We start from the raw sequence: 17,274 nt of genomic DNA, 5'->3' as shown, positions 1-17,274 counted from the left end.
CGGCTAGCTGCTAAGAGATCCCACAAAAAATGTGTTTTCTGAGTTTGGCCATGTTGACATTCGCAAGCGTGAGTGTGGCCACTGTAACGTCGTTTTGTCAAGCGTGAGTGTGGCTACTGTAACGTCGTTTTGTCAACAGCAGGGGGCAGTACAGGATAACCTGGAAGACAAGCGGACGCAAAATATTACGAAGAATTTTTTTAGACTTATCTTGAATTCCGCTTTAAAGTGTGAAAAACATAATTACTTCTCTTTGCATTTTGATATAAATAAAAATGAACAACTGTTTCAGGCATTAACTTAATTTCTTTCTCTTGGAGTGTTGTCATGAAGAGGCGGTGGAAGGAAGGATGGACAGACAGAGGGACGGACGGGTACACACATTGAGCATCCAGTGTGGGCAGCATAATAGATTTGATACCGCAGGCTGCAAAACTTCCATCGTTATCACCGGAGCTGCTGTTTCAAGCTCCTCTCGCTTCGGCCAACTTGACGACCCCGGCGGAGGAGCAGCCTTGTCAGGCCCGCTGGCAGAGATGAAAATGCCTCGAGATGGTCGAGAGCTTCACCGTGTGCGTGCTTCGTGATTTTTGTCGTTGCTACGTCTGAAAAAAAGAAAGAAACAACGGCTGGCCCATAAATGGAGGTTGACTCGCAGCAGTCGGTGTTTCAAGTAAGTTAAATCGTTTTGTTTTAGTCTTTAAAAGTTCGCAGGTGAAAATGTCAGTCTAGTGCTCAACTGCGGCGACATTTTGGCTTTGGTTTATGTTTACCCCGAGTGTCGTTTTGTGTCACGTTTACTACTTTTTCATTACTCTGTACTGCGTAAATCAAAGTTGTTCTGGGTCAAGTGTGCTACGAGCGTATTTTTTTCATCACAGTTAAATCAAATTACTCAGGTGACAGGTGAATCGAATCTACGGCGACATTTAAGTTTGCTTTACTTCCTGGTGAAGGTCAGTTCCTCTTTCAAGACTTTTGTTGGTACTTCTTTTTACTGTTATAGTGTTATCAGAATTAGTTGTATGTGTATTAATAATATTTTACTGCTGTTTTATTTGATTATTGTTAATTAAAAGCTAAGTTGAGTGCTCATTCGAGGCCTTCAGTCAGTCGGTCAGTCAGTCAGTCAAGCTAGCTGCTTAGTTGTTTTATTTATGCATTTTTATTTTTAAAGAGTCTCAGCAAAGCAGCCTGCAGGAAATGTCGCTTGAAAGGTTTGAACGGGAGCACCTCCTCGGACACCACCACCAACAGCCTCGTACGTCAGGTAAGGAGTAATCATACTTTCTGCTCCTGCAAACTAACAAACTCGCTCACTCATATTGACATCTCAACTGTTTTAATTTGTGTAACCCTAACCCCTCCCCCAAAAAGTTGCATTTAATGTCCTTTGAGCCCATTTCCTATCCCTTCTCGGAAACGCCATGTTTCTGTGTAGATGTGTGCCGGTAAAAACAAACTAAGCATAAGTTCTGTGCTCTCGTGGTCATCATCATCCATCAGTCCTGACTTTGTAGTATGTATGCTGCCCTGACAGTCTTGTGTAAACACCGCCTCCGCGTCGGCGGCGGCACTCGCATCTCCTGTTATAAAGCAGAACTGGCGAGGTATGCCTTTTACTCGTCTGTACTTTGTAGAATGTAGAGACCTGCACAGGGCGGGATGGGTGCCCTTGCCGAAATGTTTCTCCCTTTTTAGGAGGAGGAGCGCATGGTCTTATTTTTTTGGCACCAAGCGCAAAAAGGCCTGTTTGCACTCAGCTTCTCTGACAACTTGTGAATGAGCCTCTTGGACCTTGTTTCTGCTCTGACGAATTTCCCGTTTGCCATCCCTATGCATCGTAAGAAAACACCCCTCCCCCAAGACTATATTAATACGCTTTCCTAATTTAGAACTTGTCTAAAAACAATCAACAAACGCTTCTAGCGAAGCACAGAATAAACACTACTGAACTTTGGAAGGATTGCTTAGGCACCGGTCTAAAAATAGCTCTTGTCCTAATTGTGGTATCAAATATGGTACAGACAGAAATGATTTGCTCCAACATTGAAGTCTGTATGTTGTCTGAGCTCATTTCACACTCTACTTCCTCCTGGTCGCGCTCAGAAAACCCGGTTGCATTCCGCCACTGATTGGGGGCTTTTAATTTCCTGCCTTCTTTTTGCCTAATGAATGACGTCACATCCTCCTGATTAGCATCTTATCAGACCTGGCGACCTCTCCTGTGGTATTATGTAACCTGTACAAGAGGGGTGGATGTTTATAGAGTTCCAAGACTGCCAATTTGAGTTTTTTTATTTCAATATTTATTCGTCAATTCTTACTAATTAAATCATTATTAGCATATTTGATTACTTGCTTATTCCATTTTGACACTCTTGGTCCTCCTTAAGTGGTGTTATAACGTGCAGTGATGGTGTTTTGTGTAGTTTGTGGCGTTAGACTGCAGTCGTGAGCTCGGTGTTAGACTCTCATCTAGTGGAGGAATGTGGTAATTGCAAGTGTTTGAACATGAGGTCGTTTTATATAGCGTTTGTCCACTTGAGCGTCACAGGTGAGCTGGAACTTATCCTAGGTGACTTTGGGCACGACTGTGAATCCCCTGAAAGACTTTTCTATAGTCCGATCTTTTTGCACCTCAGGCACTGCTGCATTTTGTGGTTTTGAAAGGGAAGCACATTGCTACATAAAGGCTAATGCAATGCAAATGAGGACTGACTGGCAGAGCGTTCAAGTTGCGAAAGGGAAGGTGGGGGCTCAAAGTCAAGAGAAGAAAAGAGAGAAGGGGCATCTGGATGGACGCTCTCGAGTAGGACGCCAGGGGACGGCGGTCAATAAAGGACAAACCCCCCTCCTCCCTCCACAAGCCTTCGTGGCGAGCAGCAACTCGTGTGCCACAGCGAGTGAGTGGCTGGAAGCAGCCCCGCAAAAACTGTAGCACTGCAGAGGATTTTTTTTTGGGGCGGGGACAGGTCCGACCTGAGGAGCTCAAGTGAATCCTGCCGTCACAAGACGATGATGATGACAACGACAGGCTTTCCGACTTCAAGTCGTCTCAACCCACGTCAAGGATACACCGGGGCGGACCGAGGCTGAGCGGATGCCGCCGCCCGACAGGTAGCCCCTGTCCGTCCCTCCCTTCCCCGGTCCACTTCATGCCGTGCTGCGGGCTGGGCCATCGCCGGAAAGAAGCGCTTCCATATGTAAGTTTGACGCTTCCTATTCATCAGTGGGCTCGGAAATCGGCCATTCTGCTCCAGTTCTTCATTTTTGAGCGTTGCTTAGTTTGTCACCAGTTTACTCCACTTTACCCCAACACTCATTTTCATCTTTTGTGTTTACTCCCGTGCTGCAGTTAAGATACTTTTTCATTTGCGTTCGCCACTAGATGGCCTTCTATCACTTTGGCCTCATCACACAATCAAACGTTTGGACTACTCAGCGATGACAAGCGCGCGTGTGTCGTAATGAGCTCGGCCTGAATAATCCGTCGGTCTCAAACCTCACACTGGATTACGTGACGATTTGTCTACATCTCCATCCCTCGTCCAAAAGAATATATTTCAGACTCCTGCAGTGATTGGTTTGACTCCACATTACGCTGGAGCAACGTTCACCTCACAACTGAGTAAGCTTTAATTCAACTGATGAGTGGATTAGTGTCGGACCAGCTGTTGCCCAGCCACACTTGGCTGGTGAGCCTCGGCGTGTGGTAAGGTGTTCACGCGCTGAGTTCAGGTGCGGTGAAATTTAATATCATCAATGTCATATATTTAAAAAAATAAATTTAAAAAAACTCGGAGCAGTAATTGCGCTCCAGCTGCCGTGCCCCGCCGCTAGTTCTACGATGCTCCACTTACATGTCGGTGTTACATCATCAAAATGACAATTCCGCTCCAGATGGAATGTGAAGCGTGCCGTTTCCTGACAGGCTAGAGTAGACGGTCCCAGACGCTACTCATGGAAACTCCGGGAATGTAAGACATCCACCCCTCCCCCCTCCTAGTCAGAAAAAATTGTGAATGGAGGCCAACCAGTCAAGTTGGACTACAGAACACATTCTGTAAATATATTTTGTACCTAAACAAAATGAACTAAAATATGAATTAAGTTGAATTGAATTAAAAATAAAAATTAGAGTTGACTTTGGTGTGAGTTTCTTCCAGAAAACTCCACCTAAGGCCGATACCTCAGTCAACGTTTCTGGAAGCCGCCTGGGGAGGAGCTTTTTGGGGCCAGGGACTTCTTTTGGCGAGCGCCGAGCATTTTTCGACTTTTCCAGAGAATGTGAAACTGTCCGTAAAGGGAGCGACTAATTGGCGACAGAGACTTAAAGGAATGTCTCGGAACTCTTGTAGCACTTTTACATCATCTTTGCAAGAAGACCGGAAAGTGTGATATATTCTTAGCTCGCCTTTCCACTCGAGCACAAGCCAGAGAGGGAGCCGGGCGCTCTGAGCCTCATTTAAAACATCTGCAGATGTTCCGCGGAGCTAATTAGGGGCGGCGGCACGCGGGCGACCTCTTGACGAGGGCTGCCGGCCAATGCAGCTATAAACAATTAATTAAGAGCCGCGCTGTTAAAAGTGGATCAAGGCGCTGCGGGAAGTCTGGCGTTGAAAACCTGACGTCAAGCATCGTTTTGGTTTCCTTCAGTTCTGGTTGTTGTGGCATCTAATGACAGCAGCCCTCTCCTCCACGGAGAAGGCTCATCCGCCTCTAAGCTGGCCCTCGGGAGCCGGGCCACGGCAAACCGCAGCACGATTGGTAGCGTGCCGGCCGGGGGCTCAGCTGGGCGGGGTTAAACCTGCCGCTGGGACCTTTCATATTCATACTCGCCGCCAATACGTAAGCACTCAGGTCGTTTCCTGCTGTCAGGAGGAGTTCACGAGATTTGTATTTTCCCGCAAGACTTGGAGATTTTTTTGGCGGATGCCGGGCAATTCGGGGTCACCGGGAAGGCCGCCCTCTGGCCAGCAGCCCTGATCCCTGGGTCTTCGGAAGACTCGTCTGGACAGGCCCGCTCCCGTTGCCATGCTCAGACACTCCAAGAACAAAAATGTGTCGTGGGTAAGCAGAGTGTTTGCATCGTGCGTGCGTGAACAGAACACGATGGTCGCCGCCGGTGCGTTTGCGCCCGTTTTCGATGCTCCTGTGCCAGCGAGCCTTTCCAAAGAGAGGCTTTAGAGATTTAACTATTATATAACGGAAAGCTACTACATGTCCACTTTATAAAATCTGCCGACTGCTCTGCCAACTCGCATGGCGGTCCGAGAAAGTTATCAACAACTTTTGCTTTTTAGCTTGACTCTTAAATTTGTTCGCAAGTGCAGGAATACCCGTCACAATCTTTATTACGTTTCCTGTTTATTTATTTAAAAAAAAAAAATGTAATTCTGGCATGTAATTCTTTGCTAGTGCAGCTGGATAAAGGGAGATTAGAGTGAGAGTGGCTTTGCAGGGATGAAATCAGCTACTTGGGCATGGGGCACTCTACTATAAATTTTTATTTATGTATTTTTGTGTATATACTATATTTCTATTTCCAGTCCTCCCCCTCCCCCCATTCTTCATGTAAAACCTTTATTGAATGTTAATCAGCATTCGGGGTTCAACTAAAAAAAAAATTTAGCACCGGCGTGCAACGCAGCGACGGTCGTCAGTCGTCGCCAGGCAGATTATTGCGCCAGATGTTACTCTGACTCGCTCTAGTTTGTCCGGTCACGGCGTCACATTTGCTTGTCATTATCACGAAAGCTCTCCACAGTAGCAAAATTAAAACATGTTTTCGTCTGTATGGTGCTGCCCCCCCCCCCCAAATCTTCCTCGTTGAGTGCCATTTAGTTAACCACGCAACAGATGTCATCCTATGAAATTAAAGCTTAATGCTCGGCCAGCGGGAAAAACATTTCGCAGCGAACAATGACACCACGGCAGCTTAAACGAGAGACGGCGTGTCAGCCGGCAGTCGCGCTGAGGAGCCAGAGCAGCGCCGGCCGCAGGTCGTTTCGGCGTTGAGGGAGGACGAGCATGTCCAAGAAACCAAAGGTAAAGCAAAACAAAAACAAAAAACAAGAGCGTCTCGGGTCTGACTTTGGATTTGTTTTGCCGTCGTCACAGTCTGCTGACGTCGGCCTGCGCTTTGAATATCAATTTAGGGAGAAGCGCCGGATTGCCAAAGATAAGCTTGCGTTAGTCCGTCAACTGAATGCAAATGTCGATGATGAGCAAGTGAAATTTTGTGCTGAAGTGAAACAAACTGACTCAGCTTTGATTTTACTCTCAAATCCTTTCAATCATTTTAACCTGAATACCCAAGATCGCCGTGAAGAGGAAACAAGGCAGGAAGTGTTGCTCTTTGTTCCTTTCTGGCGTTTTTTTTTTTTTTTTTTCCTCCCCCCCTTAGCGAGCCTTCTTGGTCTCGATGTCTGTAATTAGAGATGGTGGCGCGGCTCGAGTGACGTGGCGTGTCCCGTATCTAGGTAACCCTGGTCAGATGCTGGCTGCCGGCCCTCACGGGCTTCATTAGTTAGGAATCAGAGTCCCGTCAGGCCCTAGGCAAGATTTTCCATCCGTGCCTTCGTTGAGATTCTAAAGATGAGTCTGATATCCGTTATAGTGTCCAACAATTGGTCAAAAGTATTCCAGGTTATTAACTAAAAAAAATTATTATTATCAGGGTAGCACGTGAAGTTGTGGCACTCTTGCCAAGTCCTCCGTGTGTTTTGACAAATGTTGAATGGCGGCCATGGCAAAGAACACACAGTTGTTGATGTTGGCCCATTTGTTTTTTTAAATCAATGGAGTCTCTTGTCCGTTGCGTTTTTTCACTTCACCGCTCGTCTGACCTTGTCTCATTATGACAAATTAATTCTTGATCCCCGTCGATGCTTTTTGGCAATGTGAAGCTGTGGACTGTTATTGTTAATTGCGAGTGACTCGAGACTCAAAATGGCCGCTTTTGGTTTTGCGTTGCTTGCCAACAGTTTCCGCTTTCTCACTTTTAGCTAGGGAACGAACGGCTTGCTCGCCGGATGCTTGGTCACATGACAGGCTGGTTGTTGCCTATCAATTTTTTTTTCCGATGTATTTTTAGTGGGCGGCTAGCGACATCAGCTCTGACTTCCTGATCACCAGTCACTCACTCGGCATGCGGCCTTTCCTCCCTCGAGGCTCGAGCTCAATTAGTTCGACCTTCATTTTGACACCACGCGTGCGGAATCACCTCATAATGTCTTTTATTTTCTGTGCTTCCCTGTGGAGACTTTAGGAAGTCACCTACGAGTGAGAAGCTTGGTCCTGTCGTTTGAAGTGCTGTTAGCAACGTTGATGTCTTTGTTGAAGCTAGCATTAGCAAAGTTTCTCCTTCTAAGTCACTCTGCCCATCCAAAAATATCTAATGTCTTCAAATGATTTAAAAGTAACCAATGAATTGATAAGTGAAGGCAATTTAATCAAGTGGGTAGTTTCCGATTTAAGGAGCGCATCATAGCAAGGCAATGAAACTGCTGAATCGTCAAGTCTTTAGTCAGCCTGATGATAAAGGTCAAAGCTGGACGTGCTTCTCGAAAGCATTGTTTAGTCTGGCGCCGACGACTCTTTGCTTTGTCACGTGCCGAGCACACGCTCCACAACATAATCCTTGCGGGGGGGGGCTAACCCTGATCAAACCCAATATAATCCAGGATTTAGCCTGTGCCGCCCATAAAACAACTCACCCGGGGGTAGAAGGACTTACAAATTTGGCTTTTAGTTCTAATTTCTTTTTATTATTAATGTTGAGCGAATCAAATCAAAATGACTATTCCACTCGATATCAGACTAACGATATTTCCTTTGTTTTTAGTAGCAACCGTGCCCTTGTTACCCTCGAAACAAACGGAAACTTTCGGCGGCCTCTGCTTCCGATAACCGTGACCATCTCCGTGTCACGCAGATAATGACTTCCTGATATTTCGGTTCTCACCAACACGTGCTCCAGGCTATACAGTAAGACACACACACACAAAAACCTAGCTTCTTTTTAGGCAAAATGGAACTCATGTAAACTCCACACACGCACGCGGGCATAAAAGAAAGCGGCTGCAGCTGCTTTCTGGAATTTCCAAGCCAGCCCTGTTGGCCAGAGATCTTCCTTGCTTACCCGTTACGTGTGTGTGCGTGCGTGTGTGTGTGTGTGTGGGAGGGACAGAGGTTGGGGAGGAAAGGGGTGGGGGGGTTGTTTTTTGGGTCTAGTGGATGGTTGTGGCGTTCCAAAGGAGTAGACTCCCAGCGTGGGAAAGACACTCGTCCTCTCTCCGCGCCTCAAAAGTAGGCCAAAGGAGGACTGAGAAGGAACTTATAACTCCTCTCCCGGCTCATACTTTTTTTTTCGGAAGCGAAAAAGGCTGAGGAATTCCTGTGCTGCGCAACAGAGATGGGCAGCCGCTGAGATTTTTTCAGTTTTTTTTTCCCTCCCGGCAGAAATGTTTCACTCGGCTAGCGAGGACTCGGATTTGGTGAGTTTGAGGAGAACTTTTTTTTCAGGCTTTTGCGAGGTTATTCTTCCTTCCTCTCTTTGCAAGGGGAAGGGCTTAGATTCTGTCAGAATGGAGGTTATTGGGGCACATTTGAAGGGGCGTTATCCCACGCTTTGTTCTTGAAGATCACTTGCGCTGCTACTTTGCAGCGTGCAAAGCAATGTTTCAACCGAGTCAGCTGATCTTTGGATCGTTCCCAAGCTCTTTGTCAAGGTACGCTGTGAACTTTGTGACCTCAGCAGCCGGAAGAGAAAATATCCGCCTTTTTTTGCACACACTGGATCCGGTTTCTCATAAAAAGATGTGGCGGTGCTTTTACGGTATCTACAGTAGAACTTGTTGAACCCAAAAAGTGTGACGTCACCACCCCCCCTCACTTCAGCCAGTCCACGTGAAATGGAAGCAGAGGCAAAACGTGTAAATGTGGAACCCGCTCCATTTGTCGGCTGTTAACGTTTGACTGGAGACGGTTAGCTCGCTACTCACTCCGTTCTCTCGGCCAGCTCTCATCAATCATCTCGCAGTCTTACACCTTGCACGCCAGAGAGCTGCCGGAATATTGATGACGCTGGCGTAAAATAGAAGTATAGCCCCCCCCATCCCCACAGGTCGGCCTCTCTCACTTAAGTGTATCCTCTTCATCAGCCGTCATCCTATTATAGCGCTCGATGTCCGCCGAGGGAGCGAGCTGCTAGATAAAGAAGATCCTCGCAGTGAGGGGATTGACTGCTAATGAGAGCGATGCGTCTGTCAGGGACAGCAGCCGCCAGTCGCTGGTAATATTTATTAGCGAGCCGCGATGAAATCATAATATGCCGCTAGAAGCCCTAAAACCACTTTTTTTCTCTCTCTGTCTGGCCTTGAACATCATACATTTCAGTTAATCAATATCGCCCTGCTTTTAGCTTTTTAAAGTGACATTTGGTTTTTATCCCGAGTCCTTACGTTCTGAACAATAAAATTCAAATGGATAAAGGCTACAATTTGATATCGATTCACTTTTTGGTTTGAATCCAAATTCGGATTGCCTTGAGTTTAGCGGTAGTCGTCGTAGCATAGCAGCGCCCGGTTCTCACGTCTTGCTAGCCACGATAGCTTGTCATGTGATTGACAGCCAGCAAGTCCATCAAGGTGATGGGACAATGCACTTACCTAATGCGCTGGCTCTTGGATTGCTTGGTAAACACTTTTCCCAGGCCCGTCGGTGTCACCTTGATGGCTGTGCGGCAGCACCACCATCACTCTTTCTCGCCATGCCGCAAGACTCATTATCGCGCCATACAGAACACCCCAAAAAAATGTAAAAGAAGCTTTTCTTGGTCCACATCCAACAAAGTATTTTAAGCTGTTGTATTTATGAAATATAAATATCATTTTCTCTGCACTGAGAAGGAACCACTATCGCTGAAGGTCACTTTGTAGAAAATGCAAGCCTCTCTGCCCCCCACCCCCGGAGTGGATGCATAGAAGCCAGAGCGTGCTGGGAAATCCCAGTGGGAGACAACAGAAGGCAGCACTCATGATGGGATCTGGCTTGGATGGCCAAAGGTGGACATGAAGTGAATGAAGAGATCCCATTCCAAGTGGATCAGAGCAGTGTTATTGTGTTTCTCGATGCTCATTAGTGCCGTCACTCTGGGTGTGGGAGTAGACAGGGAGGTTGACCCGGCGAAGCGGCCCCGGGCTCATTCTGTCCAAACACGTCTTTGTCATCCCTTGCCTCATCCGGGCCACCAGTCTCTTCACCTTTACGGCCTCGGAACAGCATCTGCGTCCTGCCTTGTGGAGCTCAATCACGTACTTGACACCCACTCGGGATCAGGTTGTGGATTTCAGGCTGGTGTGCGTGTCAAACAACTGGATACATGTTGTGTTGATTATTCGGGCCAATCGCTGCTCATTAGCGTGTTAGCTTTCAATGTACGGTGAGGACTCCTTGGGGAGTCAACACCACTTGTAAAAAATAAATAAATGAATAAATCCATTTATTCCGGCAGCCATACCGGATGACCTCCGAACTCACGCAACCCTGCGACCGGTCCGTGGGAGCAACATGCGTCATTGGCGCAGCGGCGGAGACATTTTTAGTAACCTCTCTCAGCCAAGTCTAACTTGGTCTGCTCCTGAACAGAGACGAGAATTTTTTAATTAACGCGCTAATTATGCTCATTGTCCCGTGTGGCTTTGCGATGGCACTTCGGAGTTTTAAATAAAGATGTCTTTGCTCCAGCTAGTGGTTCCATCTTGAAATTGAAAAGGAAGTAAATGCGCACAGAAGTGAAGCAAAACAAGTCAACACTTGGATGATGTAATTGCAGCTTCACCGCTGCAGAAAACATCGAGAGCCTGTAAAAGCATGTCAGCGTGGACACGATTGTGTCATGTCACCTTTACTCGTTGCAGCAAGTGGCACACGTGCAGGAGGCGTTGTGGTGATTGCGCAACAAACAACCCAGCCAGAGCCCCGCAATGCAAGCAGATGGATGCAATGTTGGGGGGTAACTGAGGGAAAAAATGTAGGGAGTGACGGAAGAGGAGGAGGGGAAAGAGGAGGAGGAGGAGGGGTGGACGGAGACAGAGCGGCAGAATCACTGAAATAGCACAGGCGAGCTTGTGACAAATGCAGAGAGCTGGAGCTTGCGTCAGGGCGGCGGCGGCAGCACCTGCGAGACTTCATTAGCATCAAGGAGAAGAGTCGGGACGGATCGGCTGTCTGCATGTCAAGTGGCAACGGGGATGGGAGGATGCGGTGCATCGCCGCCACCTGACTCATCCCGGCGGTCGGCACCTGCTGCAGCCGTTTGAGAAGATGCGCGGGGCAGGCGGCTCCTGCGGATTCCTCATCAAGCGACAGGGCTGGAAATGAAAGCGGCATTCCCCGGCGAGGCGTTCAAAGGGAGCCGTTGATGTAGCGTCAGTCTACCTGTAGCCAGTGCAGCGCCGGCGTGAACTTGACCGCGGCGGCGCCGGGTCCAAGTGGACTCCAAGTGTAGCAGCGTGGCCGATGAAGGCCACCTGGGTCCGCCTGCTGAAAAGAGCCAAGGGAGGTCGCGTCAAGAGCTCGGATGCCTACGTAAGCCGACGTTCGTCAAGTTCTTTACCGCCGCCCGTGAGATGCGGTGACGGTGTTTCGTTATCACGCCTCATAATGTTAACCTAAGCTTTCATGAAATATTCGTTCAAACTTTAGGGGGGGGTTGAGCAACAACACTGTGAAGCGGCGTCCCATTCTGAAGTTCTGAAGCACTTGGCCGAACATGAGCAGATAATTAAGCATTTTTGCACCCATACCACTTTCCTTTCATAATCCCAACGTAACGCAGACAACGGAGCGATCCGCCGTGGCGGCACGCGTGCAACGGCTGGGCAATTCTAATGAGGGGAGCTATTTTTAACTCGTCGTGTTGTGCTGCTGCAGTGAGATGAATGAAAGCCCCCCCCCCTGTGTGGGTGTCAAAGTTGTGTACGGGAGCAGATGAGCCACTTCCAACACTATTCCTGCCATATCTTGTTTTGATGTTTTTTTTTTTTTTCCTCTTCTCACTCACAATCAAGGGTTCGGCCGATTCCTACACCAGCCGTCCGTCGGACTCTGATGTGTCTCTGGAGGAGGACAAGGAGGCAGTGCGCAGAGAGGCAGAGAGGCAAGCTCAGGCGCAGCTCGACAAGGCCAAGGTACGACACGCCCGAGAGATGGGTGACGACAACCTTCAGGCGGCAAACTTCACGCGCCATTGGCCAAAACTTCCACAGCCACAAATCATAAAGTTCAACTTTCAATTCACTCAGCAGAGTGCAGAGCACCAAAACAAATCTCCACTTGGATCTGTGTCAATTTGCGCATCTCAATAACTACTCGCCACCTGCGTGTGCCAGAATTTGCCCGTTAGCGTTAGCAAAGGTAATTAAGGAAAGTGTTGCAGGGGGAAAAAAGTATTTTTTGCTTTGACTTGCAGAATAACGAGACTGGGGACACATGACAAGCAACTGGTTCATTAAAGTTGGTTGATTTTTTTTTTTTAAACATTTTTTATTTGCTTTCCCGTCAGACAAAACCGGTTGCGTTTGCCGTCCGCACAAACGTCAACTACAGCCCCTGTCACGAGGACGATGTCCCCGTCCCCGGCATGGCGCTTTCCTTCGAGGCCAAAGACTTCCTCCACGTCAAAGAGGTGACGACCCGATTGCAACGTGGCCTTTCTTGAAGGCGAAGCTGCCGGCCAAAAGTCTCGGTGTTCCTTTGTCGTAGAAATTCAACAACGACTGGTGGATAGGCCGTCTGGTGAAGGAAGGCTGCGAGATCGGTTTCATTCCCAGTCCGGTCAAGCTGGAAAACATGCGAGTCCTCCAAGAGCTGAGAGCCAAACAGGGCAAGTTCCATTCCAGGTAAGCAAAAAATCATTTTAATTAAAAAAAAAAAAAATCATTTTGTTTAATTTAAAGTTGAATCTGATTCCGTATTGTTTCAGCAAACTGGGAGCAAACTCCTCATCAAGTTTAGGTGAAGTGGTTTCGAACTCCCGCAAGTCAACTCCTCCTTCGTCTGGTAAGTGTTACGCGTAGGCGAGCTGACATTCCATTCCCTTCCCTTCCTTTCCTTTCCATCCATAATTCTCCCCCCGCCATCGACAGCCGTTGACTTAGACGCCACAGGCTTAGACGTGGACGACAACGAGCCGCCGGTCATCCTGCGCTCCCCTCGATCCGGCGGCGCTAACACTCTCACGTCCCCATTAGCAAAAGAGAAACGAATGCCCTTTTTTAAGAAGGTAAAGCGGACGGCCGCCCTTCCCGCGTTCCTCCTCTGCCCACCCGCCCAGCGAATGCCCTCAGCTTCTCATCCTCCGCCGAGCACGGCTAGCATGCGCCTTTCTACTTCTCTGTAACTTTTTCTTTCTCTCTCCCTCTCTCTGCTCACCGCAGCCAAGCAGAAGCAGAAGTCGGTAAGTCGCGCCGGTTTACTTTCCTCTGCTAGCGTACTTGCTCCTTTCTGAATTCACAACCTTCTGATACATATTCTAAATATTACGTGACACACTTCATGCTTTGTTTTCTTTCCTTGTTCACTCCTTTCTGCCCAAAGCTCACAATGTCATTTGTATAGGAATGGTCTCATGTCATGGTCCAGAATGCCTCAGCGCTGTGAATGTTGTTGTTTTCTCTCCAAAAGACGGAACACATTCCTCCATATGATGTTGTGCCTTCCATGCGGCCCGTGGTTCTGGTTGGACCGTCGCTGAAGGGCTACGAGGTGCGTTTGAGCTGCACAAATGCGCCCACAGGACAGAAAGAGACGCTTTCAATTGGATTGTTTGTGTTTTCTGCTCACAGGTGACCGACATGATGCAAAAAGCACTGTTTGACTTTTTGAAGCACCGATTTGAGGGACGGTAGGTTCTCATCCTGCTTCCTTCCTCATCCACCCTAAAGTATCCGCCCCCCCCACCTCCCTTGGGGAGAAAGTAACAAGTTGGCCCGGGGAGACGCGAGTGTGGTGCTGCTTTAAATAGGCATCTCCTTAATAGGCTATAGTGGACCTCTTCTTTGAGGCTGAGCGGGATTCTGCTTTTTCAATGCGGACTCGTCTGAGGCCCGGGACACACATTTGAGTGCACACACTCACACACATGCAACTTTATAGGTGGCCCATGTACACTTGATATTGTACTGGGGGTGCCCACCCCCTCGCGTTACGTCCATTAAATATACGTTATGTCATCTGTTTTGTCATTTTGCTTTTGCTCGCAGAATCTCCATCACTCGCGTCACAGCCGACATCTCGCTCGCCAAGCGCTCTGTCCTGAACCATCCCAGCAAGCACGCCATCATCGAGCGCTCCAACACGCGCTCCAACTTGGGTGAGGCGGCTGTGGTTGTTGACTTGAAAAATGTCATGGCAAAACAAAACTACTAACGGTAAAAATAATGAATAAATTTTTCACCACGTTAGGAAAGCCTGATGTTGCTTTTGTCCAAGCGCGGCTCACACCGTCTGTTGCCACCTTCCCCCGTCCTCGAACGCCCTTCAAATATTTTCAATTGTGCCCCTTTCAGCCGAGGTCCAGAGAGAGAGAGAGCGCATCTTTGAGCTGGCGCGGACACTGCAGCTGGTTATCCTGGACGCCGACACCATCAACCACCCGTCGCAGCTGGGCAAGACGTCGCTGGCCCCCATCATCGTCTACGTCAAGATCACCTCCCCCAAGGTGAGGAGACGGTCCCGTCCATCACCATGGAAACTGCAACACATCTCCATGGGTTCACCTCTTATCAAATAAAAGTTTTATTTTCTGCATACAACTTTTGGGTGTTGCCTTCAGGTGCTGCAGAGACTGATCAAGTCACGAGGCAAGTCTCAAGCCAAACACCTCAACGTCCAGATGGTGGCGGCCGACAAGCTAGCTCAGTGCCCGCCTGTAAGCCCCCCGTAACTTGTTAGTTGTTCATTGTTCTGACTTTTTTTATTAACATGCATTTCTTTTTGGCCGCCCTCAGGAGATGTTTGACATCATCCTCGACGAGAACCAGCTGGAGGATGCGTGCGAGCACATGGCTGACTACCTGGAGGCCTATTGGAAGAGCACGCACCCGAATGGCTGTGACGCTCCAGAGCCGTCGCTGACCAAGACGCCCGCCGCCCCCTTGCCCTCCTCGTCCGGCGTGCAGGTGCCGAAACGTTGCCGCGTCTCACATGCAATGACAAATCCACAGCAAAACTTGAAATGTCATATTTTAATGAAAGCCACATACCAAATATTTGAATTAAAATATAGAACTGAAAATTCAAAAGATTTAACATATTAAAACTAAATCATAAAACATGAAAATATATATTGTAGTAAAAACGGAACGCACGATTTCTACCAGCCAACCAAAAAGGAATATTACGATGCCATATAGATAAGATGACATTCTAAATAGGCTATTTTGAATATTTTTTTTTTGCAGTAGCTACTAAATGTTATTGAAATTAATGTTAGCTCAAATTTAAAAATTGTTATCAATAAAACATGATTAAAATGAAAATGAGTGAAATTAGAACATACTACCGAAATACAGCTGGAAAAAATGCAGAATTTCTCCTGACCAATCAAAAATTCACAAACATATTGACACCAAAATGCATCAAGAATTAGGACATTATTATTGCAACATTGTTTGGCTAATCATTCCTCCTGTTCCACATCAGGGTGGCGGTGCAGAGCATCGAGCAGAAAAGGCAATAGTGGAGCGGAAAGGCTCCAGAGAGGACCACCACTACCATCATCAGAACCAGGACCAGGAGCAGGCCGACGGCGAGGAGGACGCTGCCATCGAGGAGGAGCGCCCCCCGAGGACCGAGTCGTCCAGGAGAGGAGCGCCTCATGCCCAGCACCGCTCTTCTTCCACCAGGACCGAGAACCACAACCACCACCGACATCATCATCACCACCATCACCACCACCGAAGCAGGGGCCTCGCCCGGCAAGAGACGCTGGACTCTGAGAGCCCCGAGAACCGGGAGAACAAGGACGACGCTTATGTGGAGCCTCACACTCAGCTCCTCCCTCAGCACCACCAACAGCTGCAGCATGAGGACACCAACCAGGAAGAAATGGAGGAGGAGGAGGAGGACTTAAGGGAGCCTCAACAAGGCCACCGGGACCACAACCACCACCACCACCATCATCATCACCACCACCATCGCACCAAGGAACGCGAGCAGGACCACAATGAACGTAACAAGCAGCGCAGTCACCACCATCAACAACAACAAAGGCCGGCGCGGGACTACCACCACTACGAACGAGAGCCCAAAAAGAGGGGTGACGCGGGGGAATGGGCCCAAGACTCGTACATCCCCCAGTAGACCACGTTTTTACTCCCTCCCTCCTCAAGGATCCATTTCCTCCCTCCTGTTGTGCTGCTACACCTCCAAACCACCGCATTCTATTTATATCCACTTCCTTCCGGTTTTTGATTGCAGCGTTTCTATGATGGAGATACAAGTATGCAGTGGATGGAAAATCTACACACCCTTGTTTAAATGCCATGCAAAAAACCGAGACCAACGTTTTTCCCCAGCATTCATGTATAAGAGACTACTAGAACATCTGAACTTTATCCAAAGTGAAGAAGAGTTCTGAACATATCCATACCAGGTGGGAACAATTTGCTCCGATAAATTGTTAATACCTCTCGTGACCTCATCATTTCCTGGACACTTGAACAAAAATAATTCCAAATGTTCCTTCTTGGGGTTTTTTGTGTGTTTTTTTTTTAACCTTTCCCTTATCAAGTTTTTTTTCCCTTAGGTCACATTACACAAGGTTATAAATAATTCATATTGGTCTCACCTTTTTGTCATCTTGGCATTTGAACAGGGGTGTGTAGACTCTTTATATCTACGTAGACATGTATCTGCATAGATCCTAATGGATATGCATGAATGTTCACAAATATGCATATTTGATAAAAAAAACAAAAAAAACATGACTTTTTGTTCATGTACTGAGCTGTACTTGTTCCTCTTTACTAATTTCGACCTGCAACTACTTCACTCATGTTTTTTTTCTTTCAGACATCCTTCCGTAATTGATTGGTCGAGCGAGTCGCCATGTTTGTTTGCAGAAAATCCTTTGCTTGGTGGTTTTATAACTTTGGGTACAACAGTAAGTCCACCACTGTCTTTTTATCACGTGAGGAAACACAGTAAAGTCATTAGGTTTAAAAAAAAAAAAAAAACTAATACCAAATTCTTGATAAAATACAT

The 17,274-nt window shown here is 47.7% G+C and overlaps 1 protein-coding gene across 7 annotated transcripts; it reads left to right on the top strand.

Annotated features, from left to right (window-relative positions):
• The first annotated feature begins 224 nt into the window (after nt 1-224).
• Nucleotides 225-17,061, top strand: cacnb2a (calcium voltage-gated channel auxiliary subunit beta 2a). Of its 7 annotated transcripts, XM_088362976.1 has the most exons (15): nt 225-673; nt 1,178-1,270; nt 2,976-3,206; nt 12,078-12,197; nt 12,572-12,694; nt 12,772-12,908; nt 12,992-13,068; nt 13,155-13,291; nt 13,693-13,773; nt 13,854-13,912; nt 14,271-14,380; nt 14,577-14,728; nt 14,843-14,938; nt 15,018-15,188; nt 15,712-17,061. In XM_088362976.1, exons 3-15 carry the CDS (start codon nt 3,159-3,161, stop codon nt 16,369-16,371), a joined length of 1,971 nt encoding a protein of 656 aa, XP_088219102.1. In that variant the 5' UTR covers nt 225-673; nt 1,178-1,270; nt 2,976-3,158; the 3' UTR covers nt 16,372-17,061. The 7 variants fall into 7 exon arrangements, with proteins under 7 accessions (XP_088219102.1, XP_088219104.1, XP_088219100.1 ...); XM_088362978.1 differs by lacking the exons at nt 2,976-3,206; nt 13,155-13,291 and adding an exon at nt 13,446-13,465 and having other exon boundaries at nt 226-673; XM_088362974.1 differs by lacking the exon at nt 2,976-3,206 and having other exon boundaries at nt 226-673.
• Nucleotides 17,062-17,274: the final 213 nt, after the last annotated feature.

Source organism: Syngnathus floridae, chromosome 20 (assembly GCF_059516105.1).
Source record: "Syngnathus floridae isolate MCC-2025c chromosome 20, RoL_Sflo_1.0, whole genome shotgun sequence".
NCBI lineage: Eukaryota > Metazoa > Chordata > Actinopteri > Syngnathiformes > Syngnathidae > Syngnathus > Syngnathus floridae.
This window is presented reverse-complemented; position numbering and strand designations above follow the sequence as displayed.